Genomic DNA, 19,824 nt, shown 5'->3' on the forward strand with positions numbered 1-19,824 from the left:
CACCCATCACACGACTTATTTTCCCTAAAATCACCACAGAAAACCCACACCAATTGCACGTGGGACACATGATACCAGAAAATATTTAGTATCTTTTCCGTTTCACAACTTTTTTGTTGCTGGGAAGACTGCCAGTTTCCCCTGCAGGCCACAGGAAGGTTATTTTGGGGAAAAATCCACCAGTTATCTTTCAAATGCACTGCCAGAGAGAAGCAGCAGGCACAAATTTGCGCAGATGTACGGACAGGGAAGCAGGACAGCTCAAACAGCTTGTCCCACACACATCGAAAGGCCTCTGCAAGTATGGGCATCACGGGAAGAACTGGGAGTTACAGCACGCTGCAGATAAACACAAACCCCATAAAATCAGGCTTAAAAGATGGCTGAATTGTCCCACATTACCCCTGCCAAAGAGAGCACCTGATGGAATCGGTCCCCTGCCCCAGGGGCCCATCCAACCCCATTTTCTGAGCGTGAAAGCCAACAAGAAGAGTGAATAGGAAAGGCTCTTGAGAGCACCTGATGGAGTGAAGGGGGTTGTTGCCTACCTGGGTGTGGAACTTAGAGGATGCTAGAAAAAGCGCTGGGGATTGCACAAGACTTATACTGCAATTCTTAGAGGAAAAAACAAAAAAAAAAAAGCACAAAAAAAACTGGAGAGCCGGGCATACTGCCTGGTTGTGGCGGTCAGTGGGTGATCACCAGCAAACATCGAGCTGGGCTAACTGGGAAATAAGAAAAGGGGTTTGGGAGGCAGGTTTTGGAGCAGCCGTGAATCTGGGCCAGATACTGTAGAGACCAGAGGGTCTCTACACACGAAGAGTAGAAAATGAAGACACTCAACCCCACGGAGTCATTCAGGTCCATCAAAGTCCATTTGCTACCTTTCAGGTGCTTCACTACCTTTGCAGTGCTTACTAATTAGCTTTTCCGAGTAATACTCATTACCAAAGTAGAAAAATAATGAATGGCACACATGAGAGAGCAGAGCCAGTCCTGCTCTGGTTACATGGGGTTAACAACCCACACGTAAGCCTCAATACCCACCAGATACACCGAAGAAAACTGCTCAGATCTTGCATTGAAGAAACTCTCAGAAACCTGTGAATTCCCTCAGTATGGTTAGCATTCTCTGCATGAGGCCAACAACATATCCAAATTACAACACTTCTCTATTATTTAGGGAATCCCAACTCTCTTTGTGATGTTACCCTGGGTAACAGCAAGTTGATTATAAATACTCTTCTCGAGGACACACACCTGAAGAGCGGCACTACCAACTGCCTCTTAAAATGTCAACTTTTTTGAGTTTGTTTTCCATTTAAGAGACTCACTTGATGTTTGTTCTTGTCACACTCTACCAAGTAGAGCACCAAATAATGGTCCCATTGCACAACACATTAGTATTTTATAAAAGTTTAGGAACTAGCACATCACTCGTAAGCTTTTAAATTCTCTCACGTTACACAGCAGTAAGAAAGAACGAGCATCTTACCGGCTTTGGGCGTTCTCAGCATTTTCATTTCCAACCTGCTGCACTTACTGCTGCTGTTCCACGCTGTTGTTGTCTTTACTTTTGCAGTTGGCTCCACAGGCTGTGTAAAATTTACAGTTTGATTCTGGCTGTGTATTTTAGAAAGCCCTGAATCACTTCCCTGTTGCTCATTTATCTGCAAAAAGAGAAACAAGATCAGGATAGCATTACCTTCGAGCAGTTGAAGAGAATTTTTTTTTAAAAAAGCAACCAGAAGGGATCTTAATAGACATGTGATCCTCATTATCAAACTGTCTACGTAAATATATACAATATTACACAAATATACACATCCCGGTGTTCAGAACAGTAAGTGCAGGAACACAATACCAAACACTGGTTGTGCAAGTGGCTTATGACATGATTTAATAAAAGTCTTCTACAGATAAAATTAATAAAAACTGTTGCATTCTTTTTGGTCAATACTGAAGGTTTCAGAGGAAGTTTCTTTTAGCAAAACTGCAATTTCAGTGGCATTTCATGAATAAGTATCGTGTTTTCTGAAACTGCTTTTGTCACAGCATTCCAACCATTTGAATTCAAAGTCCCGGCCAACGTGCCTCATCTGCATTGAGAACTGTATTTGGGCTCAATACTAATTACCTTTATTACCTATATTATTAATACTTATTACTTTTATTCTAAAGACATTTTTCTGTATGCATTTCAGAGTAAGAGAAACCTATCAAGATCAAATCTTGTAAGAGCAAAGGTACCAACGTCTGTTTGAAACAGATTGATTGTCTAAGCTGGAATTGTCTGTGGTGAGCTCAATGCTACCTTTTAGTAACAATGGTGTTCAAATAGATATAATTTTTAGTGCATTGTTCAGTTTTACCTCCTTTAATTTCATGTCCTGGTCCACCTCCTTAGTTTCAGTCTTGGCACAGAGCGCATTACTTTTTCCTGGTGGTATAAACCTCGGCTTTTTGGCTACATTTCCTAGCACTTGACTTGGAGCTGCCGATCGCCTCATATTTGGTTGTACTGCTCTGGAAAAAATGAAGCAGATAAAACTGAAGTCACAACAGGCTTAAATATATAAATAGATCCATAGGGAACAATAGAAACATACTTGAAAAACACAAACAAACAAACAAAAACTTGCATAGCGTAAAAGATTTTCAAATAAGAATTTTAATTCATAAACATAACACAACATATGAAAAAGAAATCTAATTGCAATGCCTTGTTTAAGCACTAAGAAAGATAAACTACAGCAATTTCTGCAGTTGAACCTTTCCTTTTTCATTTGAAAAGCCAGAAATGCAGTTCTCAAGAGCAAGAAACGCTCTGGAGATGAACGGTATAGGGTTTCTTATCAAACTGCCATGTCATCTTCCTTATCAACAACTAAGGTAACAGAACTAACTATTCTAAAAACTTAAAGCTTAATTTTGAAAAAAAAAAATATTAGTAAACAATGAACAAGGAATGGTGAAGTTATATATCATTTCTGGAAGTAACGTTTTGCATCAGACAGTCAATTATATAGAATCACAGAATGGTTTGAACTGAAAAGGACTTTAATTGAAAATCAGACTGTTCTGCGGCAAAAAGAGGCTGCTACATACAAGGCCTCTGAGCTGCTCTGATGCAAAAGGCAAAAGATGGGTGGTGAAGGAGGCCAAGCATGCAATGCCAAAGTGTACTTTCTTTCATGTTTAGAAAATTAGTGCCTTTGAGAACTGGATGTTGCTTGCATTTTGTCTTGTGTTCCTTTGTGGTCTAAGGAAAGTCATTTAACCCAAACTTTCTGGCAGTAGAAATTTGTCCAAGTGCCTGATTTGAGAATCAGTCTCATTTGTAGTAACACTGAACACTTGCAGGTGCAACTGGAAGGTGCAGTATGAATACATCAGCTGTAGAATGACAGAATGGTTTGGGTTGGAAGGGACCTTAAAGATCACCTAATTCCAGCCCCCTGCCATGGGCAGGGACACCTCCCACCAGCCCAGGTTGCCCAAAGCCCCATCCAGCCTGGCCTTGAGCACCTCCAGGGATGGGGCATCCACAGCTTCTCTGGGCAGCCTGTGCCAGGCCTCACCACCCTCTGAGTGAAGAATTTCTTCCTGATGTCTAATCAAAATCTACAATTAGATTTGGATATCAGTCATTCCAATATCTAAGAGAAGTTTGGAATTCAGCAAAGAATGACCTCAAAGTTACAGCTGAGATTATCACTCTGAACTACATGCACTTGAACAGTGGAAGGAATGTACTCGGTGTTTTCCATTGAAACAGAAGACTGTTATCCTCCCAACCAACCTCAGAACAAAACCAAGCATACACTAAAATTAACATGGCAAAGTATACCTGCAACCATTCAAATAAAAAAGCTACAATCTTAATACTTCAAACAAGAAACAAAATCCAATAAAGTAACCCAGCAGCTCAAATGACAAAGATAAGCATGGCCCAGCAATTTATGAACATGCTTTCACCAACTGCAGACACAATCACCTCCACCATCCTGAAAGTATTATTTGCATCCTGTTCCAAGAAGCACTGTGTATTACTGTACTTATTTTTTTTTTTTTACACTATTCTGCACTCCAGTGGCCTACCGGGGCACAACAGCCTTTCTTTCCCAGGTCAGCGCAGAGCTAGTAACAGAGTACTATTAAAACACATTGCAGGCATGCAGACACTATCTACGCTGCTGACAGTACTGCTGTCTCGGTTACATCTGCACATACTTGCATGATTTGCACATAAAGGATGCTGCTTCTAGATGTAAACCTTGATGGCAAAGCAGCCTCCTCTAACTGCTATTACTCCCACGGTGGCTGTGCTGTTAAAAATACGAGGGAAGAAGAGGTCTCTGTCAAGAGTTGTGGCAGCTCACACAAATTTGGCCTGCTGAACAGCACCGTTAGCACCTCACGGGATATGGGAGTGGCTCTGTCATGGTAACAGGAGCGTGGTCAAGAAATGGGCCTTCTCTACCCAGCCCTGTGGGTGACGGTGAGACTTGGTCTTTTTATAGGGTTGATGCAGGCATAGCCAGGTTGAGGAATAGCTCCAGATGCCAGCTAATTTGACCAACAACCAAATGTGCTCTTTGAAAGGAGAGAGTCACCAAGAACTGGAGTCTTCCTGTCCTTGCAATATGTTGGGTTTTGTTCTGGGGAAGCTGCTGGAGGCGACAATAAAAGCGCTGCACTTAGCAGTGACCCAACCAGACGAGAACAAGCGTACCGTGAAACCACAGCCTAAAACACCTCCCAGCTGCACCTGTTTTTGCAAGCAACATACTCCGTGGTGTGTTTCTCTCTGCACATCTGCATGAAAAGGAAACACACGCACAAAAAGTACTTCAAAACGGTGCAGGCTCAGCCCAGCGCCCCACCACAGGGCTGGCAGCCACGTTAGCACCAGCCCGGGGGCTGCTCCCCACAACGCTGGAGGCTCCTGGCACACCTGGGCAGGCTGGGCGCTTTCTGGACGCGGTCAGGAAGCTGTAACACGGGAATATTTTTTATTTTGTTCCTGCAGGCAGAGAGCTGTCCCCTCGGATGTCGGGATTAACCTGAGGGGGACTCGAATCGAGCAAGGATTTGGGTACAAAAAGCACCACGATCGCTGCTAGCTACCCACGCCGCGCGGGTATTTAACATTTAGCGTAACTAAAACAACTAATTAAGGAAGCTGCCTCCCACAGGAGGCTCGCAGGAGACCCCCCGAGCCCCGTGAGGGCCGGAGCCGCCGGAGCAGCCCCCACTCCCTGCTCCCCGCCCGCCGCCCCTGCCCTACCTCAGGCCCGGCCGCTCAATTCGCCCGCCGCCGTCCCCCGCCGGCCGCGCTGCGCATGCGCCGGGCACCTTGCCTCAGCCAGCGCGCATGGCTCGGGCGGTAGGGAGCCGCCCAGCGCCACACTCAAGATGGCGGCCGGGCCGCGCTGGGGGCGGGAAGGGCGACGCGCTGCCGTCAAGCGGCGCTGCCGCAAAAGGGCCGTTTGCGGCGGGTGGGGCCGTGAGGCGAGCGGCGGCGGCAGGTGGGTGCTGGCGGAGCGCCCTCAGGGCTCCGTCAGGGGTTTGGGGGGGATTTATGGCAGAAATCAGCCCCGCTCCGCCCCGAAAAGCGGCCTTGGTGGCTCCTCAGGGCTCCCTGAAGTGCCCTGGTGTCCCTCGTGGCTCTGCGGGCAGGGCAGGGCTGTGGGGAGGGCTGTGGGAGGGGGAGCTCGGCCCAGGCTGCTGTGGGAACCGTGTGGAGGGGAGAACTTGGAGGACCTGAGGCAATTCGCTCCTAAAAGCAGCTGGTTCCCCGCTGTGCCCCAAGTGGCTGTAGAAATAGCGTGTGTTGGGGCACTTGAAGGGGTTAGTCCGCTTCTTCGGGCATCTGTGGTGTCTTAAAGTGGCTTACAGGGGCTGTGGCACTGCCATAAGGCACCCCAAATGTCACTTCTGTGTTGCCTTTGTTGTGTTGTCTTTGGGAGAGTCGGAGCTGAAGCAGTCGCATGTTAATGGCACCCCAGGGCTGGGCTCAGCACGAATTGCTTGTTCTTCCACCCACAAAAGGTTTCTGGAGATGTGTCTTAGTGACGCACGTCTTTAGTGCCATCGTGATTCTGACAGCCTTTGACTTGTTGCATAAACACTTTTTAAAAAATACAGAAACTACCCTAGAAGAAAAAAAAATGCAGGTCACTAATACATCATGGTCCTGATTTTACAACAGAATGGCTTTTCTGTGCTGGGTGTTTGGCAAGCTGTTCCTTTACATTGGTGGGACCTGCCTACCACCTGTATTTTCCCTATTTTTACACCCACACAAAAACCCTGTGAAGGCAGAGCAGAACACGGCTCAGGGCTGCCTTCAAGCGTGCCTCTGCCTGGCAGTCTGGGGTGACAGCTACTGGAAAAGGATTTAATGTCTGCTGATTGTGGCTGGGATGGAGTTAATTCTCTTTGAGATAGCTGGCATGGTGTTATCTGTCAGATTTGTGATGAAAACGCGTTGATAACACGCCGATGTTTTAGCTGGTGCTGAGCAGCATTGACACAGAGTCAAAATCTCTTTGTTTCCATGCTGCCCTGCCAGCAGGGAGCTGGGAGGGGACACAGCCCGGCCAGCTGGCCCAAAGGGACCGGAGGGATATCCCGTGCTGTGTGAGGCTGTGCTCAGCAATAAAGCCAGGGGGAAGTCTGCCAGGGCTGCTGTTGCTCAGAGGCTGGCTGGGGATCAGTTTGCTGGTGATGAGCAGTTCCGTTTTATATTGCTTGTTTTCCTTGGGTTTGTTTTTCTTTGTGTTTTTTAAATTGTCTTTATCTAAACCCCCAAATTGTCTCACTCTTACCCTTCTGATCCTCTCCCCTGTCCTGCTGTGGGGTGAGCAAGCAGCTGCGTGGTGCGTAGCTGTCTGCTGGGGTAAGCCACAACGCTGGGGGGGATCGTTGCATGTCATGGGGAATTTAAAAAAAATAATTAAAGCAATGGAAAAGCAAACAGCATGTGATAGCTTCTGGTTTCTTGCCTTCCAGGTTTGGCACCTGCAAATTGCAGGTTTCCTCAGGGATAGCGTTGCTGGTAATGGCCAGGTGATGGGCAGAGCTGTGGACCAGAGAAGCCAGAGGCAAAGTAAGGTTTGGAGCTGTTAGTGGAGTGCGGGAAGGCAGTGACACCTGGTGTAGTTTCAAAGTCAAGAAAGGAGAAATTACAGGGAGGGAGCAGACGTTGCACATGATGCAGTTCTGCGGTGAAAGCACCGAGCAAAGTGATCTGTACTGCTCGAGTGTATGGCAGCTAGCTGATCTTCTCCCTCTGCTTATTTCTTGACTAAGTACATCTCTTGAAGGGAAAGCTGCCTGTGGTCCTGGCTAAAAATGTGCCCTGACCCAGCATACAAGCAGCAAGGATTGTGGTGTTCTGTAGGGATGTTGCTGCTTCAGCATCAGTCCTTAAAACATACCGACTGATTGCATTGTTTACCTCAGACACATTTGTCGCACTCGTTTTTCTGTCAAGCACAAAGGAAGTTTTGGTCTCCCGCTCAATAAAAACGCTCTTTCCTGCATGCTGATACTCCTGAAACTTGCTGAAATAAGCTAAACAGCGCCTCGAAGATTCAGTGTTCAGGGATCAACAGAGTGTGTGCAAGCTGTAGCTGACAGCGTCCACAATTCCCGTGGAAAGGAAACCCTGGAGCAGCAGAAATAGCAAGTTCTGCTGATATATATTGTGGCTCTGTGAAAGTTTTCTGCAAGCTGAATCCTCTGGGATCCACCAAGCTAAGATCCACAGGCGGCTAAATGCTGACTGCGAAATCTGCCTGGGACCTTGTCAGGAGCCTGGAGCGTGCCACGTGCTGCTGTGGTTAGTAGGAACAAAACACAGCACTGAAACCATAGCAGATGACGTGTTTTGTTTGGGCAGTGTACGTGCTGGCCTGTGTTATGCATGCTCCCATTGCAGGTTTTATTAACTTTAATCTTAGCAGTCACCCTGTTAACACAAGCATCTCTCACGTTCAGTAAAGACACACTTTGTTACTCAAATATTTAAGATCTTCCCAATTCCAGATTTATATTGCATTAATGAAGAGGAACCACCAAGTTATTTTTTTTCCCTCTAGAGCAAAATATTCCTTTAATCATTATCAATATTACTGTAGTCATTAGAGATCCTTACTGTTCTTAGCCAGGTCTAATTCAGACTGAGAGCACCCTAAACAAACAAATCAGATCTCTGACCAGCTAGCACAGATTATCTTTGAATGTTATATTGCAATTACTAAATATTGTCCTAGGGGCTTTAAGTGATGAATTCCTTTTTAATTTTTTAAGTGTGCAACCTTAGTTACACTGTTTGTCAATGCTATGAACTTGACTGTGGTGGTTTTAAGAACAAACTGTGTATTTAAGGAATAGCATTTTAACAGATTTCAGTTGCTACTTTTCACTAATACTGAGTTCTGTTGTCAAAGAGAGACTGATGATTTATTTTTTTCCCTAGTCTAGTCAGATCTCTTGTGTTGAATTGTAGGTTTTACAGTGCCATACTTTTTAAAGCTTTGTTTTAATGCTTTAATGCTGTTAGGGCAGCTTTCCATTCATCAGCTGGCTGCTTAGGCATAGGACTTGCTAACTTAGGGAACACAGCTGAGCCTTTTTCTTTCTAATTTTTCTTACAGACATAATAAAGCAGTGAGGAGAAACTGAAAGAAAGAAGCACTGCATATGTTAAAGATCAGAAAACTGTTTCTGAAGTATTTGGACAAAAAAAAGTATATAAGAAGTAAAATCTAAAGAGGTAAGACGTTTTGTTTTTTGTTTATTTGTATTATTTAAAAGTTTCGTAACTAGTTAACCTATAAACCCTGAGTGGGTTTACAGAAGTGATTTTGTATGTTAAGGAGGAAGGCAAAATCTAAACCATTTTCTTTTAAGTGAACTCTGAGTTTTTGCCAAATTCTAATAGGCTTTTTCTCATATCTTTTTGATGAAGGTAGATTGCCTCTTAATTTTTCTCCACAAAACTTTGAAATCAATGTAAAAGGTACTCAGTTTTATAAAATAGATCTTGTAGGAGAAGAAGATAGCTCCTCGTGATTTCAGGGCTATCTGAGGATAAGTTTTTGACTTTCTTTTTTTATCATATGTCTGGGCTTTTTTCTCCTCCCCAAATATTAAGTATTTCTCTAGGCATGTGGAGATTTCATGCTTTTCCCTCTGGAGTGGAAGTCTACAATGAGTAGGGAATCTCAGGTTGTTTTTTTTTTTTTTCCCCTCCAGTATGAAAGCAACGCATAAAGTTGTATGGAGTTCATAAATACAAAGTCCAGTGGCTGGTGCTACCCCAGTTACTGGCTCTAAGTGCTTGTGTTGTCACCAGTACAGTTCTATTCCAGCTCTGCATTCTCTGTGTTCCTACATTTTGCTTCCAGGCCTTTTGTGGATCTAGCCGTAGACAAAGAACAAAGAGGACGAAGGCTGCTTTATTTCTCTCTGTTGTTTTAATAGGTTCGAAGCGTGTGGGAAGCATGGGTTATGACATCGAGCGGTTTGTTGGCTACGTTAACGAAGGGCTCTTATGCTCCATCTGCCGTGATGTGTTAGAGGATCCACTGCAGGCTCCTTGTGAACACGCTTTCTGTACTGCTTGCATCCACGGCTGGCTCATTCATCACAGTAACTGCCCTGAAGACAGACAAGCGATTGATGTGTCTGTGCTACGACCTCTGTACAGGTATACAATGATCTCACTGTATGTTAAGATTGTATGAATTTCGGCGTTTTCAACTCTTGTCCTTTGCTGTCACCCATTTTCTGGAAACTGATGACCCGCATGGAAGCGTTTTGTATTCATTATAACTAACTTTGGAGGTAGGAAGGTTTCAAAATGGAAAGAACGCTTTTGTTCTCCGCCTTCTTATATCTTGAGTGCTGACAATAGATGTGTGCCTGGATATTACCCTGAGTATCTTCTACAGTACAGTGCCAAAACTTTCCCATATCTTTGTAACGAAAGTGGGCAATGCAGTTCCTGAGAACAAACTGAGCAATGTGTATCTGATGTTTTTCTTTTCAGTCCTACAATTAGTTCACTTTTTTGTAATTCCTGCTATCATCAATACTCCCAGTTCCATCAGTAGACACTGCTTGGTGTTTAACTCTTGTATTGTCTAATTAATCTGTCTCAGATTAACAGTTATGTTTAAAATCTTCAGCTGCAGGCATTAAATTAACTCCATTAGTACTCCCATTACTTCTGTCACTAATGAGAGTTTACTGCATTGAAAATTAAAATATAACGTACACAGTTCAATTTATACATTGTTCAACTTACACATTGAACAAAAAACCACCACATTGTTCAAATCTAGAGTTCAATTTATACATTGTTTAGTCTGCACTCACTGTGGCCAGTCTGCTTTGGCATGTTTATAAACGCAAGCTAACACTTAAATGATGAATGATTAGCTGAAGCGTTTGGTGATATCTGCTGAACTAATGAAAAGGCACAGTTGAATTCTTTATTTCTGAATTGTTCTTTTATATTTGCACATTTGATTGTGGAGACTGAGTTTTGCACTAACATTCCGTTGTTTATTTTAAGCCTGTTATTTGCAATGTTGTCACTTGAATGCTTAAAAATAAATGTGGAAATTGATTATTCACATTTTTTTCTAATAGAAATTTGAATTTTAGTTTCTCTTCCCCATTTGGAAAATTAGATTTTTTCAATAATGATCAGAGATTTAAGAACAGCTATTCTTTTGTACGTAGATATATGAAAAATGATTTAAATCGTCTTCAGCTGCATTGCAAAAACAGAGAGTATGGCTGTGAAATGGTTTGTTCTCTAGAGTCCCTCGACCGGCATGAAAGGGAGTGTGAATACAGCCAGATACCCTGCTCCAATGCTGGTGAGTAACATTCAAAATCAAATCCTATATAAAAAAAAATCAAATATTCAGAAAACGTGTATTTAGCATCTTTCTGTCAACAGGATGGCAACAGCGGCCATTCATTTCTAAACAGAAATTTAAAACTTTTGCATGATCTACTCTTTGCAGCAGTATTTTTAAAGGAAATTTATTACCCATTTATGGTAATCATGATCATTAGCAACAAATTCTTATCCAAGAGCTAACCAAAATGAATGAGAGTAATTTAGACATCTCAAACTCTCAAAACAGCAAGACAAATTCATACATTCACAGAAAGCAAAATAAATACAATAATATAATACTAACTTTGAAATCCGTCGATACAATAGCACCTGCAGAAGTCAAACGTGTATAGGCCACAATTTATTAAGCTAGTTGTCTGGTGCACGTGCAGCCACTCACTGTCTCCTGGATTTAACAAAATTATCTTGGAAATGAGAATTAACTAATTTTTTTATTTGTTAAATTGATATGTTGGTGTTAAGGCCTTTAAAACAAACCCAAGCTTCCTGAGGAAGAAACATACCATGAAAAAGAAACGTACTGTTAAATTTTCCCAGCTTACTCCATTCACAATGTTGCACGCTCCTAGAAAAACTTAACTTCTAATTAATGATGTTAAGGGCATAGTTAAGTCTGCCACTGTAATTAATTACGAGAAGATTAAGTTGCTAGCATTGCTCCTGTGGAAGTTACAACTTCTCTCAGCAGTGACTGTTGCAGGTGCTTCAGATTACTGACAGAGTTGCAACATCTTGTGGCTGCTGCATGGCATTCAAGGAGTGAGCTCTCCAATTCTTGCTCAAGAGAGCACGAGAGTGTATTTTGACTACCTCAATTACAAATCAATACATTTATTAATAAAGCTCTTCTGCAGGGCTCTCTTTTGCAGTTTTCTGTTATGGTTTGTTGGCAAGTTTCATTGCTCTGTTGTTTCAGTTTTCTGGTATCTAATTTTATCCCTAAATGAAATAAAAGGAGCTATAACATACCTATAGCACACAGTGCCTCTCAGATTCAAAGCTAAGACCACAAGTTTCAAGATTTAGTGTTAAATGTAGCAAAAAGCTATGTAGTATTTATTTCTGCTCTTAATCGCTACCAATTTGCAAAGTTTGTATCCTGCCATTTCTGTGAAAATGCTTCTATTTTTGCAACAGATACTAAAAGCTCAGAAATAATTGCTCTTGCTTTCTGTGGCTTAGTATGTAATTCATAGGACCAACCAATGGCTAGGAAAACAATCTCACCTGCAGTTCTACACTACCTGTTCTAGGACCCTTTTTTTGAAAATTTGATACGTTTAAAGAGAAAAGAAATGAAAAACACTAAAGGAAAAAAAAAAAAAAGAAAAAGAAAACATTTACATTCTACTTTAATTCCAAACATTACAAGCTGCTGGTGTCTTAGCTTGGCATCAGTGTTGTCATTGCTGAAGCTGGTTTAATGCCAGACCAGTGGCAGAAAACTTCACCAAAAAAAAAATAAAATCATTTCTTAATCAATATTTTCAAATAATTTATAAATGTTTTAGAGTTTTTGAGAGTCTGTATTAGTTCCAGTAGTGGTGTTGTAAGTACTGAACTTCATATTCTAAAGAATTTGCTTTTTTCACTTCTTAACAGATTCACAGCTGCTTACCTCAGGTTACTGCAGTTTACTTACTGAAGTGGTTGTGTCATTAATTATTTAAACGCTGGTGTTGTAAGTGGTTGACTTCACCTCATTTGTTCCCTGTTCAGGCTGCACCATTCAGGTTGAGCGGCGCAACCTTGATGTTCACCTGGCAGTGTGTGAATATCGGAGCCGCGAGTGCCCCAACGGCTGTGGTTACACCATTCTCAGCGCAGAAGACACGCAGCATAACTGCGTAGCCGAGCTAAGAACCGAGCTAGAGCTACTTCGGTACAAATCTTCTGTTTCTTTGCTGTTTGTGTTAGTCTGGGCCTAAAATCACTGCGTAAAGCACTTCAAATACTAGCATGGGATTCCGGTATGTGTTACGTAGTCTGTTCATTAGCTGATATTAGTGGGCCAGGGTGTTGTTATTTGTCCATGCAGACTTTAAATTCTTACTGTTTTGATTTTCTTTTGCTGTTATTTTTATGTCCACGTTATTACAAATCCTAAAATACCATTGATTGCAGTTGAACACAACAGCGAGCTGACTATATAAAATGACAAAATACCTACCAAGAACTGGGCTGAAGTTAGAAACTTTATTTTTCCATTGGCCTGATACAGACCCAAGGTCACATTATTTAATAATTTAGTTTATAAATTTACAAATCCTCCTGAATATAAAAATCTCTGATTATTTTGGTTTGTATGGACTGGTAGGTTAAATCTCACAGAGTCTAATTTTCAATTTTGATAAAAAATCATGCTTACCATTTGGTAAATATGCATCCTCTTGCCAGCATTTTCTTATTTCCTCTTATATACTTTAAGATAAATATGCTTATATAAGTGTGTTCTTATATGTGTGTGTTTTTCTGTAGCTTTTCCTTTCCCTGATGTTCCAACTGGGTTTTCTGGTTTTGTGTGTTTGTTTTCCACATTCTTTCCTGTCTTTTATCTTTCCACCATGTCTTGTGTTCTTGACTGTTGTTGTGAAATCTGGCTCAGATCTGTTTTAAATGCCTGGAGGCGGGAGGAATTCAGATATCTGGTTACTGACCCAAACAAGGTTACTGTAGTAACAGCTAGTTTTTGGCTGTGAGTCTATGTGAGCGATTAGGTTATGCTCATTTATTGTCATCACTTAGTTTCCACCATAAAAGTGACAAACTGCCATGTTTAGCAAGCCAGTAATATTCACACGTTATCCTGACTGCATGTGCTTAGTAATATCAAGCAAGCATACACTATAAGTAAAAGGCAGTAAATCATTTAAGGTCATAAATACACGATCATAGAATTATTTCAGAAATATGATGTATTTTTTCCCTGTGTAGGCTGTCCAAGGTCAGTGTGGTGCCCTCTCAGCAGAACACACTTTTTTTTTATGCTAGACTTTTTTTTCACCAGGACATTCCATCAGGAAAAAGAAATAACAGTAAACACGGCATGATAAGCAGCAAGAATGTGTCTCTAGAAAAAAATTATAGATAATACTATCGTGCCTCCAGAGAGGCATCCTCTAGAGCGTGATGGGAATCAGATCCGGCTATCTGCCTGCAAGAAGGCTTTGGGGAATTTGAGTTTTATTTTTATTTTTTCTGTGTGAACAAGATGTAAAAAGGAGAAATACTTTTTCAGGTCAGAAATGATCTGCAGAGTGGAGGAGGCAAAGCATGAGATGGAGTCAAGGTTAGATTCACAGAGGAGGCACATGGTCCAGAAAGAGAGCGTTCTGCAGAATGAAATCGAAGAACTGAAGGTAAATACGATTCCCTCCCTCCTTTCCTCCACCTTTTCCCCCAGCAGTCTAGCGTTTTGCTCTCCCAGTAGCAGCCTTTTCTTTTATAAATGCAGAGTCTCAGATAGATGGGAGTTAAATCAAGGATGGGAAGCAAAACAGAAGTTAGCATAATGCTTTGCCTGGGCTGATCAGCTCTGAGAAGCAGCCTGAATGTTGCTTTCGTGCAGTTTATCTACTTCAAATTCATTTGGAGCTGGCCTGGATACCTCTGTACAAGGACTGCATTGTTCTTTGTGCATGTAACACGTCAGCAGATCGTTCTGAAACCCGTTTTCAGTGTCTAAACAAAGGGCATACATCACAAATCAAACGTAATTAAATATCCAGCCCCTTTTTTGGTGCTGTTCAAAGTGACTTAATCCAGTGCTGCGCTGACACAGAGCCCTGCTGCAGACAGTGGTATTTATACTTTTTTTTTTTTTTTATGCCAATTTGTGGTCAAAAGGTTGAAAAGTTGCCCTGTAAATTAAATAACATGCAAAGCCACGTTATCTTTTCACACATCCAGTTCTTCTTATATCATCAAATAATGATTATTAAGGCCCAAAGCAGGGGAGATACTTCAGATAATAAGATTTTCTTTTTTAAGAGATTTGAGTTTTAAATCCTTGAAGAATATATCAGAATGTAACCAATCCCTTACTTTGGTAGGGCTCTTGAGATAGAAAACTTAAACAGCAACTGGATAAATCCACTCGCTGTTTAACATAGTTTATGAGAAAATTTTTGCACTTGTAGGAAAACTGGTTTGGAATTTTTGAAGAAAGACCATCTAATAAGGTTAATGCTGGGTTGTGTCTTAATCTGCTTACATTTCCTCTGCTATCAAAACCAGCGTTGCTTTTTCTTTATAATCACCACGCTTACAGGCATATGAACAATTCAACTTCTTAACACCATCACTAGGAAAGAGTTTGTTGGTTGCAGGAAGTTTGTATTTGTGTTTCAGAGTCAGATGTCCCGGATGATGTCAGATGTCCGTTCCCTGATGGCTGCGGAGAGGCAGCATCGCCAGGAGCTGGAGCAAGCAGAGCTGGAAAAGCGGGAGTTAATGGAGCTGCTGAGGGGGCTGCAGAAGGACTGTCGGTTAAGCACCACGGAGGGAAGCAGGAAGCCAACAGCCTTCCGCCCACTGACACGACTAGAGAGTGCAAAAAGGAAACCCAGGGAAGTGACAGTTATCTGAACAGAAGTAAGCTCAAGAAGCATTTTTTTCCCTAATTTCTGTGACCATCTGACAGGTTTTTTTTGTTTTCTTTACTCTCCGTGAATGATTGGTGAACTTCATATCATTTCTGATTTGTTTGCTTTCTTTTTAAGCCTGGATTACAGTTTTCTGTCCTCTTGGGCCATAAAAACAAATGGGAGAGTTTTCTCTTACAGAACACTGGGTATTAAACCTGGTAATCGTCACAGATGTTTGTAGCTCACATTTTCCTAAAAAGAGGGAAGAAAACTTGATTTCTGTCTCTTCAGTGTGTCATTTATAGAACTCTTTGTACCATGAAAACTGGAATCTTTTAAAGTCAAGGATGCTTAAACTTCTTTTCTTTTCTGGTTCATTAGAGTCTGTTTCAGTCCAGTTTATGCTTATACTTGAAATGGGGAAAAAAACAACAAAATGTGATTATCTGTAATGACATTTGGGATGTACTTAATTTGGGGAAAGTCAGCAACAGAAATTAATAGACTTTGTATCATCTGTAGGAGGTGCATCTCCGAGGTGAAAAGAAAGCACTTTAAATTCTAAATCTACTGCTGTGTAACAGCTTCAGGTGAGCTTGGCTTACTTCCGAGCTTCTCTTACCTTCCCAGGCTGCTACAGACTGCAGGGCTATGTACCAGACCCAAGGTAATCGTGTTACCTAAAACCTGTTGCATAGATCTGTGTGCGACTTGGAGGTTGGGGGAGGGGCTCTTGCATTTTATTTAATAACTTGAGCTTTTCTATGTGAAAGTATTAGCTTTCTACAGGGTCCTTGAAGCCTAAATTCAGCTTATTCAGCACTCGATATTTTTTAACAAGCATATAAATGCTTTGAGGGTGGTGGTCTTAACCTGCTGGGCAGCTGAACGCCACCACAACCACTGTCTGACTCCCCCTCCTCAAAAGAAGGGGGGGGAGAAGAAAGAAGGAATCAAAGAAAAAGGCTCACACGTTGAGATAAGGATGATTTAATTAAAGGGGAAAGAAAGTGGGGAAAAAAACAAGCTTCCTTCTGCTTCCTTCCCCTTTCCCAGCTCTTATTGCTGAGCGTGACACCACGTGGCAGGGATGTCCCTTCCCCACCTCTCACCCTCCTGGTTTGGGGGTGCTGGAGGGAGCCTGGGGGCGGTGCCAGCGCTGGATTGGGGCTGTTCTCCCTCCAAGTGCAGAGCTTTGAGTAGTTCTGGTTTTCTTTTGGCACGTTTAAGGCTATTTGAGCATTAATGTCCACAGCAGAGGAACGTTTGCACGGGGGCTTGGACTTTGAATGTCTTAGTTCTCGAGTCTGCAGCCGTGTCAGAGCTGGGATTTTGCAGCAGACTGACAAAGACTGGGCTGAGGGGATGTATCCCTGTAAGGACTGGGGAATGAGTGAGAAACCTGTACAGCTCAAAGACGTTTCTCTAAACTTCTCACAAAGCCTGTTGGCATTGTTTTCAGAGCTATAACTAAGCCATATTCTGCCCTCTGGTGCAGCTCTTCAGTGGAATAGGTGGGGGAGAGCCTGGCCTCCTGTTCACTGAATGTGCTAAATCACTTTTGACCTTTCAGGAAAGACATGTGCAGGTGCAACAGTCTTAATAAACCAATTCCCTGGCTTAGAAAGCAAATAGGATACTGTGCGTGCTTTGCTGTCACTCAGAGCAATGCTTTTGTGGCTAACACCGTAACCAAAGAGAGAGACAGCAGCCTTCTTCAGCACATACACTGCATTAGAAAAACCTGTGGCCAGCGTTCTCCTCATTTCAGGCATTAATAAATCCTTGTAACCTGGTCCTTCAGTAACACTGAAACAAATGCACATGTTCATCTTTTGTACGCTGAAAATCTAACACAAATAACTCTCCTGTAAAACCTTTTTCTTTTTTTTCTGAAAGAAAATATTCAGAGGAAGAGCTACGACCAAATGCTGATTTGGTTTTCACTTCACACTGTGTGTATTCCAGATTAAACTCCACTCACTGACAGCGCTGAGGTCGTTCTAGCTGCCTCTTCCAAGCCCTGACATAACACATCTCTTCAGCAGCCCTATGTAACGAGGTGGGACAGGGAAACAGTCGCTATGATTTGGGGATGATCCCCTTCCCTCCCACCAAGCATCCCGTGGTCATTCCACGTCCATCGGTGTGCGTACTAAAGCTGTAGGTAGAAACGTAGAAAGCTGTGGTCATCTCGTGTTCTCTGTGATTTTTGTGACCGTTTTGGCTTTCACACTGATTTTTTTTTGAAGCTTCTTAGCCTCACCAGATCTCGTGCTGGTAGAATCAGGATGTTTTCAGGATGTTTTTCCGTGTTCTATAACCGTGTGGTTCTGTGATGTGATTTTAATCTACCTTGCTTAATGTGAAAGAAGAAAATCCCTTCAAAATCCTACGGAACTCAGATGAGCTGGAGCATCCGTCCCAAAGTGGAGGGCAGGAACGATCACCCCATCCTTTCCATTCTGACCAGGAAAAAAGCAAGTCATTAGCCCTGTGCTTTTTTTATAACAAGATCTCTGTTTTGAAGGATTTCACTCACTGAATTCTTTCTGGTGTAGGAGGTAGGATTTATTTAGTATTTACTTAGCATTCGGTCTGCTCTCTGTCCCTTAATTGACACAGGTGGAGGGAGCTGTGTGAGGAAACACACCCTGGGTGGTGCAATCCCTGCAGCTTCCCTTTGCCAGCTCTGGAGAGCATTACACAGCATTAGAAAAAAAAAAAAAAATGAGGCTAAGTCCTTGTCCACAAGTGAGTACTAAATGCAGTAGTACCAAACCTGCAACGTCCTCAAACAAAAGGCACAGAGAGCCCAGTGGTAAGTAAAGTACCAGAGGTTACAAGGTGTTAGAGTGAGTTGAGCAAATCCTTACTCTACATTAAATTCATTCTTAGTATTTTTCATTCAATTTAAAGAAGCTAACACTAAAGTGAGTGATACGTTCATATTTGAAAGAAAACCAACATTTACATACTTATTCTGAAGAGGCCAGTTAAAAATACCTTTAAATTAGTTCCCTTAAACCGACTTCTCAACCTGAGAGGTCAAATTCAAAATACTGCACTCTGCTTCCTTTAGTGTTAAAGCTGCCCTTCCCTGTTTTCTTGCTGTCTTCCCAAAGCAAAAATTTGTCAGAAGCCTCAGCCAGTGTGGACCTGCACTGCTCAGATTATTTGGAAAGGGGACGATGAGTTGGGAGCACTTCTGATAGGGTTAGCTGAGATTTGATGAGACTTAAAATTGAGGCCCCTGCATCTGAGTCAGCTGCAAGACAGAATTTCACCAGCCTCGCTCATTAAGATGACCATTTTTAGTTCATATTGGATTAACAGTCCTGGGTGAGGTTAATTTAACAGCACAGAATGGGTGAGGTTGGCAGGACCAACAAGTTGACCAACCAAAATGTTGACCTCAGGAGGCCAAGAGCAGTTTGCCCAGCACCCTGTCCACCTGGCACATACCTACACAAGAGTTTGTCAGGGCAGGAGGGAAGGGAATTATATATCCAAGCAAAAAAAATTAATACAGTGATCTCTTTTGCCCAGAAAAATATGTTTTTTATCTCAAATGTTAAGTGTTTTTAAGAAACGTAGTGCATTAATAGCCCCTAGGCTTACAAATTAATAGTCTTACAAATTAAATTTTCCAGATGCTGCCCTCTCGGATGGTTCTGGCATGGTGCTTTCCTACAGCTGTTTTCCTTCCAAGTGCTGGGTAGTATTTCAGAGGAGCAGTACCAGCCTTTCCTTTCTCACGTACTGCTGAGCGGAGGAGGAGGAGGTAGGGTAGGTTGGGGAGATGTTACCGGGTTGAGAGATGCCTTGACAGAGACCTACACTTCTATGCAACTTTGTACTAACAAATAACCACTGACTCGTCTTCCAGCATTATGGTTCACTGCCAGCCTAGCTACGTTTTCTACCTTTCTATATACCTGGATAAAGCAGTGCTTAACAGACCTCGATCTGTACAAGAAGCAGTATTTGTATCACTTTGAAGTACACTTTGTATAAAAGTTGAACTAATAAAGGATTATACTGTAATTAATGCCATTTGGGTTGTTTCTTTCTGTTACAGAAGTTTGAATATCCCGGTTGCTTAGCTGAAATAGTTGACTTCAGGCCTGCTGCCTGCACCATGCAGGAGTTCCCAAATAAACCACACTACAGGGTCAGTGCACTGAAGCAGTTAAGGCCACATTACCTTTTGCACATCATTTTGCCAAACAGAGCAGATACACAGCACTGAACAAAGCGAGCGTTAGGTCAAGCAGTACCCCCCTCTCA

At 42.3% G+C, this 19,824-nt stretch overlaps 2 protein-coding genes across 9 annotated transcripts in view; one reads left to right on the top strand and one right to left on the bottom strand.

Moving 5' to 3' along the window:
* Positions 1 to 19,824, bottom strand: part of RAD54B (RAD54 homolog B) — a 224,973-nt gene that overhangs the window by 51,751 nt on the left and 153,398 nt on the right. The window contains exons 1-3 of one of the 5 annotated variants that reach the window (XM_084510775.1): positions 5,291 to 5,349; positions 2,373 to 2,526; positions 1,496 to 1,670 (exon numbers count right to left, since the gene is read on the bottom strand). In XM_084510775.1, the coding sequence (XP_084366901.1) occupies positions 1,496 to 1,670; positions 2,373 to 2,510 (313 nt within the window). In that variant the 5' untranslated portion in view covers positions 2,511 to 2,526; positions 5,291 to 5,349. Of the gene's footprint in view, positions 1 to 1,495; positions 1,671 to 2,372; positions 2,527 to 4,957; positions 5,132 to 5,290; positions 5,350 to 19,824 lie in introns of those variants that run through there. The other 4 variants (XM_084510778.1, XM_084510779.1, XM_084510776.1 and 1 more) reach the window with 4 other exon arrangements.
* On the top strand, positions 5,441 to 19,590 carry LOC311431932 (RING finger protein 151-like). Of its 4 annotated transcripts, XR_014689716.1 has the most exons (10): positions 5,441 to 5,531; positions 7,018 to 7,114; positions 8,667 to 8,785; positions 9,496 to 9,721; positions 10,762 to 10,901; positions 12,668 to 12,830; positions 14,187 to 14,307; positions 15,299 to 15,541; positions 16,057 to 16,124; positions 19,188 to 19,590. XR_014689716.1 is itself a non-coding variant. In XM_084509935.1 (8 exons), exons 4-8 carry the CDS (start codon positions 9,516 to 9,518, stop codon positions 15,533 to 15,535), a joined length of 867 nt encoding a protein of 288 aa, XP_084366061.1. In that variant the 5' UTR covers positions 5,441 to 5,531; positions 7,018 to 7,114; positions 8,667 to 8,785; positions 9,496 to 9,515; the 3' UTR covers positions 15,536 to 18,288. The 4 variants fall into 4 exon arrangements, 3 of the variants coding, with proteins under 3 accessions (XP_084366061.1, XP_084366062.1, XP_084366063.1); XM_084509935.1 differs by lacking the exon at positions 19,188 to 19,590 and having other exon boundaries at positions 15,299 to 18,288; XM_084509936.1 differs by lacking the exons at positions 5,441 to 5,531; positions 19,188 to 19,590 and adding an exon at positions 5,608 to 5,853 and having other exon boundaries at positions 15,299 to 18,288.

This window comes from Aythya ferina (genome assembly GCF_964211825.1).
Source record: "Aythya ferina genome assembly, chromosome: 2".
In the NCBI taxonomy this organism is placed as follows: domain Eukaryota; kingdom Metazoa; phylum Chordata; class Aves; order Anseriformes; family Anatidae; genus Aythya; species Aythya ferina.

Bases quoted from the DNA above. Each gene is read 5' to 3' on its own strand.
- LOC311431932 (XM_084509935.1), top strand. From the start codon at position 9,516: ATGGGTTATGACATCGAGCGGTTTGTTGGCTACGTTAACGAAGGGCTC. The intron at 10,902-12,667 runs GTGAGTAACATT...TTCCCTGTTCAG, and splicing joins GATACCCTGCTCCAATGCTG to GCTGCACCATTCAGGTTGAG. The intron at 14,308-15,298 runs GTAAATACGATT...TTTGTGTTTCAG, and splicing joins ATGAAATCGAAGAACTGAAG to AGTCAGATGTCCCGGATGAT.